Source organism: Plectropomus leopardus, chromosome 2 (genome assembly GCF_026936395.1).
Source record: "Plectropomus leopardus strain MGB_pleo_1.0 chromosome 2, ASM2693639v1, whole genome shotgun sequence".
In the NCBI taxonomy this organism is placed as follows: domain Eukaryota; kingdom Metazoa; phylum Chordata; class Actinopteri; order Perciformes; family Serranidae; genus Plectropomus; species Plectropomus leopardus.
In genome coordinates, this window is record NC_142177.1 from 22771543 (window position 1) to 22784153 (window position 12611).

A 12611-nucleotide genomic window follows, 5' to 3' on the forward strand; every position below is an offset into this window, starting at 1 on the left:
GGATAGCAGATTGCAACCAGTTAAAACTTCTCCTGGTTTGAATTCTGCCAGTATTCACTGTTCAGGTTGTTTTAGTGGGAGCCTAATTATCCACAGGGGTCTCTTTCTCTCCAAAACATGCAGATCTGGTCATTTAAACAGCTAAAAAAACAAAAAAGAAACAAACAAAAAACAGAATAAACCAGTTTCACATTAGCATTCTGACGCTGCTCATTGTGGAGGGCTGCTAACCACAGTAACTGATGTCAGGCGAGTAACTTATACTTTTAAGAGGAGGACCCATTCTGAATGTGGATAAAAACAGCTCATTCTAAGGTAACAAAAGTATGACAATTCTTATTTTGAGGTGATTATACAAAAAAGAAAACATACTAATTATATTATATTCCATTTCCACCAATACATCCCCCTAAATCCTACACACTGTACCTTTTATCTGAACTAGAAATAATGTATGTTTTCTAACGTAATGTAAAAGTTGTTTTAAGAAATGTTTTTTAACAATATTTTCATTTATGATTGATAGATACAGTATGTAAAACTACATCTTACACAAATAAATTGCATTAAATGAAGAATAAAGTACATTTTTATCTGCTTGGAGTTACTGATGCTTACGTTAAAGTTATTAATCCATTTTCATCCCATGACACTTACTCTATCTTGCTCCCACATGATAAATTTTGTTTACAACAAAATCCTACACCTACTGAAGCGTTGTTCTACTACCGTACATTACTTTTCCATTCGCTGTATTTCTCAAAGCTAAAAGCCACAAAACACTCCTCTGCTGAAAATGTGCCAAAAGCTTTGCTAGCTAATGATCAGAGCAGTTTGAGGATGTCTGTCACCCCTTATCACCCCTGGTGGGAGTCGACAAATGTTGGGAGAGCTAATTCAACTTGCACAGTCTTCATCACTGGCAGGCACTGGGTATAGGAAAAAGCTTGCCAATCATCAGAAGAATTCTTACTGTCTAATTTTACAAACTGGGCCATCAGTTGTCCAAACAAACAAAGCATTATCTTTCAGAGCAATTTTATTTGCACCTAATTTACATTTTGTTGTTGTTTGCTTAGTTTTTCCAGTGCCATGACAAGGAGGAGAACATGGCTGATAGATTAACTGTACTTGTAAAGGATTATAAAGATGAACTCATATTCTTTGTTTGTTTCACTGCTGTTATATTTGTGTTTTTGTGATGGCACATTTTTTCCAGGCTTTGTTCTGACATCTCAAAACAACAAACATCAAAACGAGACTTCAAGACAACTCAATTTTGGCCCAGATTGTACCTGGCAAAATAAATTAATTATATATACTTTCTGAACTGAATTTAACACAGTAGTTTCACCAACTTTTAGAAATTTTGGCATGGTGAAAAAGTCGCAGCAGTATGCAAATATATAAATCCTATGTGTGATAAGCTCAATTTGAAATGGAAAGCATTCTACCTGCTTCTGCTGCTCTCACGGTGATATTGTGCCAGCCTGCTGTCTCTCGGTCCAACTTCTTTCCCAGTTTTATAGCACCTGAATCAGGATCAATGTGGAAGATCATCTCCTGGTCTGTCATCCTATCTATGGAGAACCTGTGACAACACAAAAAAAACACAATAAGATATAAAAGAGAAGCAGTGCGTGTGAGGATGAAGAGACATTAATTATATAAGAATCTCAATTTAAAGTAAGTTTATCAAGTTATTTGTAGTTTTTCCTTTCTTAAGAGCTTAACAAGAACACTTTGGGGTATACCTAATAACAACAGCTCACACAGAAGGGACCAGGGTTAAAGCAATTATATTTTTGAGGGCCATATACTGAAGACTTGTCACCAGTCCTGTGACCCTAATAGCACTGTGTTCCCAAACTTCCAGTAGCTATATAGTAACTCTTTCTATTCAGAGTAAGAAAATAATCATTAAATTTTCATTGTGCACTCTAAAAAAAAAACACAAATACATCTCTCCTTCTCTGGGTACTTGGTGCTCAGTAAAGATTGGTGAGTCAACAAAAATGCGCTGAAAGGTTTCTTTGTTCTTAGTTCCTCTCCCCCACCACACACACACACACACACACACACGCACACACAAAAACACACACAGCTGGCTGGCTTACTCATGCCCACATAAACCATAATAAAGTACCATGGGCATTATAAGCTCTTAAGGCCTCTCTGACAAACATGCCAGCCAGTGTTGTCCTGTCTCATGAGATTGATGGTCACGTGTTGTAGATATAAAACATAATGTCAGCAGAGCCGTACAGTAAACTGATGCATTATAGACAAAAGTACATGGATTTAATAGGTTTCTGAGCACGCATTCATTTTTAAAATAGTGTGGGTGTAGAGCTGCATTTGCATTCGTGTATAATATATGTCACCAAATGTCAATATATGAAACTGATTCCGATTATTAACTGCAGGAGGATTCATGTTTCTTCTACTCTTTTAGAAAGCGACTAGCTTTGGAAGAAGTGCTCTCAAGAGAGATGAGGAAAAGGTTTTTTTTTGTTTTGTTTTGTTTTTTGCTGAGGAATAAATTGGTAGTGTGAAAATATTTTGGATTTTGGGGAAAATACATGTCAAATGCCAATATGAAATAAAATACTCAGGAAACAAGACATACCTGGCTGACCAGGTATGCCACTCCACCAATTTTGTGCTATGGCTCTGTTTTAATGATGTTTGGCTGAAAAAATGTGCATGCAGGCTAAAATTAAACCATGTTGTTGTTTTGGGAGGTGCAGTGACTTAAACCAGCGGTGAGGGAAAAAAAGCTATGATGAACAGAGGTAAACCTGCTAGCTGCTAGGCTAATTTATGCAATGTAAATGTGCTTAAGCTGATAATGAAGACTACCAACGGACAGTTAGTTTGTCTATGAAGCTTCACAGTTATTATTGAGCCAAGTTCTATACTTCTGGTAAATTATGTTGTAAATCCATGTTTGATGGCTATTGGGAGAATTTTGCCTTTTGGACGCCAAGCCTTTAAGTTTACAGAAACAGATCATGGTATGGGTTTAAAAAAAATTTAAAAAAATAAATAATAAATAAATACACACACACACACACACACACGCACACACACACACACACACACACACACACACACATATATATTTTTTGTTTTTATTATTTTTTTGTTTTTATTTATTTATTTTTTTAAAGTTAGATTCCCCTTACCTTTGCCAAAACTCAAACTGTGCTGCATAATATCTTGTTTTATCTTTGTCTTTTTTCTTTCTGTCCAATCTAGTTATCAAAAATTCAAAGCAAAAAAAAAACAAAAAACAAATAACCCCTAAACATTAACACTTAATTGGTCCTGGCCATCTTTGTTTGTCTCCACGCATGCCTGCTGTGACTATTATGCGATAGTAAATTAAAAAAATGACCCTTTGGTTTTCAGTACATGACAGTTTTTGTGGGATGGGAGTAGGGGGGAAACTCATCAGCCTCTTAAAAGATAAAAAGTGTGAGAGTCACCATCAGACAGTCGCACTATCAGAATAAAAAAAAAACTTTCACCACAGTCAGTCTGCATCACAAAGCAGAAACTTGGATGCTGCACATTTCCACATCCCCATCAAACAGACACTTTATGTTCTTTTAACATCAAAAATTGTTTGTTTTGTATCCAATAATCTTTTGACAAGTGCATCTAAGCAGTCAGCTGTCTGATACCTGCTTGAATCCTTGTATGTCAGACTCTCCTTGTTTAAGCTGTTATATGACGAATGGTTTAATTTGCAGCTTGTTTTTACTGTGGCAGAATTAATCTCTCACCAATAGAAGGTGGTCTTGCTGATCAGATCCACAGCGCATACACACTTTGCTCTCAAATCTTATCACTCAGGGTGCATGATAATGCCAAGTTCAAAGAGGGTGCTTTGCCTAATGCCCTGAGGCCATGAGCTCACTGACTTTGCCCAGTAGGCGGCTCCTAGCCAGCCTCTACCTCTCGATCACTCACTCATCAGTTCACTTACTCAAACACACACACACACACACACACACACACACACACACACACACACACACACACACACACACACACACACACACACTCATATATGCTTGCACACGTATCACATGCGCATTTTCAGCTCCAGGCTGCCAAGACACTGGTGAACGACACTCTGCCATTGTGCTGTACTTTATTACACCTGGAACTCTGAGTCTCATGCATTTTTAATCGAGGTAATTTGCACAGGCACTGCGTGTGTCGGTGTATACTCTGTCAGTGAGACTGTCTTAGCCCTTATCTACATTCCCCTCTCACACCGCAATTGCTCTTCTGAGGACATATAAACTACAGACCTTGGCACAGAAGATTACTAGATGATATTGTTTTTATCACACACAGTGATCTGAGAGAAAAAGGAGACGTACAGTACAGCTTCATCCATTGTACAAGTCCCACTGTCACCATTAGCCTGGGCTTTCACTCCATTTTCGTAGAATTGTTAAAAAAAAAAAAAAAAAAAAAAAAAGAGTTTCCTTAGGCCCATTGGCTACCTGTGTATTTACTTGCAGCTAGAGAGTTATAGTTCTTTAAAGTTACATTTTTCAGAGCACGAATTTTGTTCTAATAAAAATGTATCTACAGTCATAAAGTAATATACAGTTCAGTTGCAGACTGGCTGCCCATGTGGCTGCGCTGCAAGCCACATAAAAATGAGGTACTCATTGTCATGCAAAACATTGCTCTGTAATGTTATTATTCCTATTTAACAGTAATCTTTCCAATGCAATATTTTATTGCCAATGTTTTGGTTGATATATTTTATCAGACTGCCTACTGTTGCGAAAAGCAGCTGCGTGCATACCGTTTTTAAGTAGTTTTAATCTTATTTCCACATTTTCATTCATCATTCACAGCCAAAAGATTTTCATTACAAGAAAATTTAATTTAGTATCACCAAATCAAATTGTACAGCTACACTACTGCAACCTCAGTAATATATGGTCAGAAACAGTTCCCTCCTTTAGATTCAGTCCCCTCTATCCATTATATTTTAGCCGCAGTGGTTTGCTTTCCAATGTGGACCATGATTGTGTTAACACATTGTTCTATGTTATCCAGGGTTTGGGATTCTAAAACCACACAGAACCAACAGTTAAAGAGAGTACACTAAAACCATAACCTTGTTTTTTCTGACACAACAATCATCCTAAAAGAATACTTCAACCCTCAAATAAACATTTTGATATTGATAACTTACATTTACATTTACAATATATTTTTGAAAAAAAAAAAAATCAACTCTTTTTCTCACATGCCTCCACGGTAAATGAATAATAAAAAAAGACAAAATTCTTGATGAATTAAAGTGAAAGGAGTTTAACAATGGCAAACCATATCAGAACATCCATTTAACTCTCATACAATTTGTGCAGTATAGCACAAGCATGGCATTACCTACCATTGAGGTGACCAAAGTCAGGACCTCAGTGTTTTTTTTCCAAGGTGTATATCTAAAACTAACTTTACTTTTGTGTGGCAAAAATATTGTGATGCCAAGAGAATGAGTGACTTGCTCCTCTAATAACAGTCACTGATTGTGTGTGAGTGTGTGTGAGTGTGTGTGGGTGGGTGGTGAGGTGAATGCTCCTGTCATCAATATGCAGTCTTTGGTAGATGAGGTCCCAGTTTTTGACTGCAGGGCTGCCAACACTCACACATTGACTGTAAGACTCATGTGATGTAATGTTAATTGACACTTTTCACATGTTTCACGTGGCACTGCCCTGCTGTATTTTCACCCAATTATTATGCTGCTCTCTACACCCTCAATCTAACTAATCTAGACTAGTGCAGTTACCAAAGAAATACAGGAAATTTGTTTTAAATTACATTTTTTTCCTGAAGGAGCACCCTAAGACCCCCTCTAATTATTTGCCCACTGACACAGTTCTAAGGCTATTGTTATCCTATTGTTGCTCTCAAAATGTCTTAAAATACACATATTTAGATCAGGGAAATAAAATTTTGTTGGGTGAGCATGCCCAAACCCCCTTAGAAAGCCCAGTTTTTGGACCTCGGAGTTTTATTTATCCAGTTGTATGCTCATTACCTCAGAAATAGACAGCCCTTTCCAATAGGGAACTAAACCAAAAGTAAACACTATGACAACCGGACCGGACTTGACAGATTTGACAAAAACATTAATATTATCTCACTGAACATGGGAGCTGCTTTTTGACCACTGCCTCGGTCTAACACTGTTCGTATTACTATGTGGCTTTGGTGATTCACTAAAGTAACACTCGGTTGATACTGTACTGCACAAGAGTTTGTAAACTGACATTTTTACCCCTTAACTTAAAAGAATGTCCCCGTTTTTGGATTCTACATGCCCAAGAAGCATCCAAGAGAAACATTTTCCACACAAATTCCACGTAACATGGGGTGAGTAACCGATACTAATGATAATCTGCAGGGTTAAGTATTCCTTTAAGTCTGATAGGCATTCTTCCTTTTCAAGAAGTATAATAGCTTTTGTTTTGGTTAGGTTAGCCTTGGAGGCTTTGCCGTACCTGACAGGTTTATTCTTCACATCTGGATCTCTGGCTGTGATGACGCCAACCAAGGTTCCCTCTTTGGCATCCTCCTGCACTTCCATGATAGCGCCCTCTGCTGGTTGAAAGATGGGTGGCTCATCTATGTCCGATACGCTGACCCGCACAATGGTCTGGTCTCGAAAGGAACCCAGGTCCACAAAGCGAGGGTCTACATGTTTATTTACTGCCTCCACCACGACATTGTGTGTGCGCTTGCTCTCATAGTCCAGTGGCTAAAAGAAAAACAAGATTCTGTTTCAGGAACTGCTTCATTACACAGCAGGCAGTTTAAAGTGACACCATGCTCAGCACTAATGCTGATGACAAGAAGCAATATTTCAGCAATACTAATGAATGTGAATTGACAGTTGCAATAACAATCTCAGCCATTGGTGACAGCACTTAGCCAGTGCATAACTGTACATGTATCCCTTCTTATTCAAGTTGATGGTTGCTTTCAAGGTATCGTTGTCCTGGGTTGGTAGCTAAAATAATTAAGACTGCCACATCTTGACAAACAATTGAACAACATAGATTAACACAGCTGCTGGTTGAGTGTTGCATGTTCATTCTTCCATTAGGCCCCATTCACAACATGTGTCACGTACAAGAAACACATCTGTGTATTTCTAGAAAAAGATACTACTGCCAGCATTCAGCATTTTATCTCAGGGTGAAAAATAGTTGAAAACAGTTCAGCTTTTGAAGGAACATGGCAAAGACAGTACCTGTCAAACTCCGGTGAGAAACCAATGATCATCAATCATCAAAGACCAATCGTCTCTCTTTCTCCATCTTCTTAGCCCTCCTTCATTTTCTCTGTGAACAAGTGCTAAGAGCTGTTCAGCTTGCTGACTAGAAGGATTTAAGTGCTGGGAGCAAGCACTATCAAAGGGGAACTACGCCTAATTTCAAATTTCATACATGATATTCCTATGGTCTGTGATAGGCCAGAAATATTAGTAAAGATGAACTATTCTCAATGAAATCCAAAAATAAGAGTGCTAACATTTGTGATTCAATTATGTATAACATTTGGAATCCCTTCAAAGACAATAAATTGGGAAAATGTTACAGATGACACTGAGAGCACCCAGGGGAATGTTTTTAAATTTTCAGTACAATGTCTGTTTCAGATCTAAAAACACTTTAATAAAATAAAGCTCATTTGGGTATAAAAAGGAAAAATAAACATTTTGTGGGTCCACAAAATCAGTCTCCCATTAATTATCTTTGGAGCAGCTCAAGATTTTACACTTAATGACATGAGTTTGAGACTCACAGACCTGACAGTCAGGTAGGCAGAGCAGAGTAACATAGACTCTCTTTATATTGCTGCCAGCTTTACTATGTGCAGATCGAGTTTTGCCAAGTGTTAATGCAGCTTGTTATGCAGGGTTTGAAAGCTCAGGAGATATTATCTGGTACTATATGAATTGTTTTAACTACAAGATGCATTAAAAAGATTGATTTATTTAAATGAGAAATGTAAAAACACCCACAAGTTTGTTCTGTTGCTTCGCATCATTTCTGGTACAATGAGTTGTTCATTTTATTAATTTTTGTTTAAAGATTGTACGAATTTCTTACACAGTTCAGTAGAATTATTACCCATTGAAGGACTGCAGAGCCATGCATCTAGGAAGAAAAAAAAGAAGCTTTGAGCAGCCCCGTGCCCGAGTGGCCTAAGGGGGCTTCTGTGATCAGTGCACCAGCTCCAGTTGATTATAATGGATGAGCTCCTATATGCAGTCTGCAGCAGATGTGTCCGTACCCCTGTGTGCTTCGGCCATTTCTTCTCTGGTTCCTGGCCTTAAGAGAGAGTAGCTCATGTTCAAAAGTATTGATTGAACTTTTCTGGGCCATGGAAATAACATTAGAATTCTTAATTTAGGTGGTGTTCCCCTTTAACATAGCCGAAACAGCTTTGGTCATCTGATAACCAGCAGAGTTACTTGTTGATTTCTAGCCAACATAATCCCCATTACGTTTCCTTAGATTCTGCCAGAGATATCAGGGATTGCTGGGTGTGATAAGGGAGCAAAAAAAAAGAAACAAAACAATTCTCATACCTGGTAATGTTAGCTACTCTGAGTTTTTTGTCACAATTTTCCAGCACAAATTAGACATCTCTTGATTCTTGTTCATAAGGGAGTATACAAAATTATGTTTATGCATGTGCAGCACAAGGATTAAACTGGTTTTAGCTAGCTTATTGAGCTTGTTGGTGTCATGCTGTGGAGGAAAGAGGCTGAATCACCAAACATTGTGTTTGCCGTGAAAAGTAGATATTTAGCTTTTATTTTTTAAAGTCAACATTAAGTTTATTTGTGTGGGGTTATTTTTGCCTCCATACTGATTAAAATCAGCATTGGTTTCCCAGACAACAGTATACGCAGCGTAGCATTCACTTAAGTTAACTTTACCTTTTTGATAGAGACAACGGCTTCCTGTGTCTCTACATCTGTCGTGACCTTGAAGAGCTCCCCTTCCTCTTTGATCAGATAGCTCATGTCTGTGTTCTCTCCCATGTCTGCATCCGTGGCAATCACACGTCCAACTGGTGTCCCAACAGCCGCCCCCTCTGACACAGTAAACTGGTACATCTCTGGTGTGTGGAGTAGGTGGCCGGAGGTGGAAATCGTATTGACGGATAAAACAAGGAGAGTAAGGTTTAGCAAGTGACAAAACAAAAACGGTGTAGGTGTTAGAAAACACCACAAAAGAAGAGGGATGAGAGACAAAAGTAATGTGGAAAAGAGGGATAACAGTGGCGGGAGGATGAGGAAAGATAGATGGCTGTACAGTAGGTAGGAGAAAAGGAAGGTGGGAAGTAAGGATATTGGTAGAAGAGATAGATGGGGGAAGAAACAGAAAAGTGGGAGGAGAAAGAGATGAGAGAGTAACAAAGATAAAGAAGCTAAAGAACGGAAGAGACGGGTAATAGAAAAATGAAGTTGGGATGAGATTATACTGAAAGAACAGCCAGAAGTAGACTTCAGGCAGTTATTGCCAGTGTGATCATAGCATTCACAAGAGAGTGTGAAAAATAATCTTTTGTCCAATTTCCTCCATCTGAGCACATCACAATGTTTTGTTAACTCTACATTAACACTAAGCCTACTTATTGCAGATGATTAACCAATCACAATTCACATTGGATTTTCATTATATTACTGTCACAATATTAATAGATATTTGTGAAAAATAATAATTATAAAGCATGTTTTATATTAAGTTATTGTGAATGTAGAAAACTTTTATTAGTGCTGACACATGCCGTCTATCCTTAATCTGAGTTCGATTTCAAATAATAAAGCAGGCTGAAGAAAATGTATAAGATCTGCCAGACTTCATTATAAACAAGATAAAAAGACAAAAGTAAGAAGATAAAACTTCATTGTTCCCAAGAGGGAAAACATCAAAGTCCCTACACATACAGCATGCCATCTTCCTTTGCATCTTATTTATGAAGCGGCTCTCCGCACTCTATCTATTTCCCCATACCAAATAGTGAAGATACTATAATCCTGCAGGGTTTATCCCTCTGACTGGGTAAATATGATTTACTGAGATGAAAAAAGGATTTATACAGAAATAAGAAAAGGTGTGTGGAGACATATCAAATACAATCAACCAGGCTGTCAGATGCTGTTCTCCCAGCTGTAACAAAAAGTAATAGTGTTATGGTTTAAACTTCAAAAAAAGAGGTTAGAATAAAGAGATGAAGTGAAACCAAGAAGGGAAAGTACTTTTTTATTCATAAAACTAGTTATTATTAGCAGCATTTAGCAATGTTAACATGACAGCAACTGGTAAGAACACCACTTTTGGTGCTTTGATTTATAAGTACACTCACCTGTTGTGATGTATGTGCTTCTGTTTGTGCAATATTTAAAGAATGATCAGACTCTTTAGCTGTTAGCTATAATTGAGGCTTTCTTTCAACTGATTTAGGTCTTTATATGGTGAGCCGCATGTTTTAATCCTACTAGTTGCACATGTGTGTACTGTAGGGATGGGGAAAAAATCCATACAGCATAGTATCGGGATATTTGGTGTGGTAATTTTTGTATCAATACATTAAGTATCATATTTTTATTAAATGAATGACAAATATTACAAACACAAATTAAACATTTGGTAGTCTCCTAAAATACTAAAATTACCTTCTTTTCCAGTCCTCTAGATACATTTTAGAGCAATAAAAATTATTGAAGTAAAAAACTTTATCTTTAAATCTTTGTCAACATCTATTTTGTGTAATGAGATCACTATTTCGCCTCTGGGGACATTACTTACAATTGAGAAATAGTAATAAATAGCAAAAAATGTTATGACAATACTAAGCATATTGCATAATGTCTAAAATTGCAATAATATTGTATTAAGACTGAAGTATCGTGATAATATTGTATTGTAGGGCCTCTGGTTATTCCCAGACCCAGTGCACTGTAAGCTATTTGAAATGCATGTAGTCCAAAAACCACCTCTCTATCAAACCCATAATATTACAATGAGGGAACAATCAACAGTATTGACTGAGCCCCGCTAAGAGAGAACGATCAAATGTGCAGTGGAACGTATCAATTCTCCACATATGATTGACTACTTTGTTTTGGGCTGCAGGCTTGATTGGTCTATAAATTTAAGTTAGTTGATTTTCTCAGAACACATGCAGGTCGTTCGGTATGGTTGCTGATGGTGCCATTGCCTATTGGTATCATCGGCCTGCAGGTTGCAAACTATATCTTTTATCACCTTCTCAGTTTTTCTATGTCTCGGCTTTCACTTTCCTCATTATTTTTCCTCCCTCTCTTAAGTCTTACTTTCTGTCTTTTACATTTTCAAGTTATTTTGACGCTCTCCTGTCTGCCGTTTCCTCCCTCTCCTCGCCATCTCTTTCTCTGCCTAAAGTAAGATCATGCAGGAAACACTCACTCTGTGGGAAGCGCGGTGGGTTGTCATTAACATCTGTGATCACTATGGTCACCGTGGTGGAGCCAGAGAGACCGCCCATTTGTCCTGCCATGTCTGTTGCCTTGACGACCAACTCGTACCGGTCTTGTGTCTCACGGTCCAAATCTGCCACCGCTGTCATGATGATCCCTAATGATTGAGGGACGGAGAAGAAAATGAAGGAGATAGAAAGAGAGAGTGAGAGATAGAGGGGAAGAGTAGGAGTAGGAAGTGAGGCCAATGGAAAGCTTACATTAGCCGATCACACTTACGCAACAACCAACTATATTTACCCTCTCAGTTTGAATATCAACTTCAGCTAAGCACTGTATTATGGAGACACAAGTGCAGCACATTCCATTTCACCTCCTCAGACTGGCTGGATGGAAGAGATTGTGTCATATTGGCGCCTCTGCTCATACACCATTTTATGGCTCAGCTGTATTAAAATGAATAATATATAGGGGCAGAATGAAGCCACACACAATAGCATCACAACTCCTCCATGGTGGGTAAGACTGCAGTCAAACTTGAGAAGTGGATTCCCAAAGACCAAGTGAGGAACACAGAGAAAGTGATATTATGTAGAGACAGAGAGTTAGAAAGCGCACAAAGAGGCAATCTAAACGCAATGGCTTTATTTACTCTAGAGCACACATCCTGTTGCATTTTAACAGGTAGTCAATGGCCTGTTTTTAACCAACTTCTAAGTACTGCTAGTCTCATATTTAAAGAACTATTCTCAATGTAAAAGTGCAATTCTGTACTTTTAAGGACAACAAAAAATAGACAAATGATTCTGGTAACATATCTTGTCATCTAACGATGACCAAATGTTAGACGCCATTTCATTAACAATTTTAGACAGTTAGAGACAGATTTATAACATAAAACATTTTGGCTCATCTTCATAGCAGATATCTGAATATGAATGCAAATAAATTGCTAAAAAAGTGAAATGGTTGTCATACAATAGTGGGTCCTGAGATCACATTTTGTCCGATGCACTCTGCCTCTTTTGCTCTCCACACAGACTATTAATCTGCAGGCAACCAAGTGATTAGTCAATACTACTTTGACTAC

The 12611-nt window shown here is 37.9% G+C and overlaps 1 protein-coding gene across 1 annotated transcript in view; it reads right to left on the minus strand.

Annotated features, from left to right (window-relative positions):
* Positions 1 to 12611, minus strand: part of cdh22 (cadherin 22) — a 315121-nt gene that overhangs the window by 56101 nt on the left and 246409 nt on the right. Inside the window, exons 9-12 of the mRNA XM_042495051.2 lie at positions 11511 to 11678; positions 8996 to 9177; positions 6546 to 6802; positions 1455 to 1591 (exon numbers count right to left, since the gene is read on the minus strand). Coding sequence (XP_042350985.2) covers positions 1455 to 1591; positions 6546 to 6802; positions 8996 to 9177; positions 11511 to 11678 — 744 coding nt within the window. The remainder of the gene's footprint in view (positions 1 to 1454; positions 1592 to 6545; positions 6803 to 8995; positions 9178 to 11510; positions 11679 to 12611) is intronic.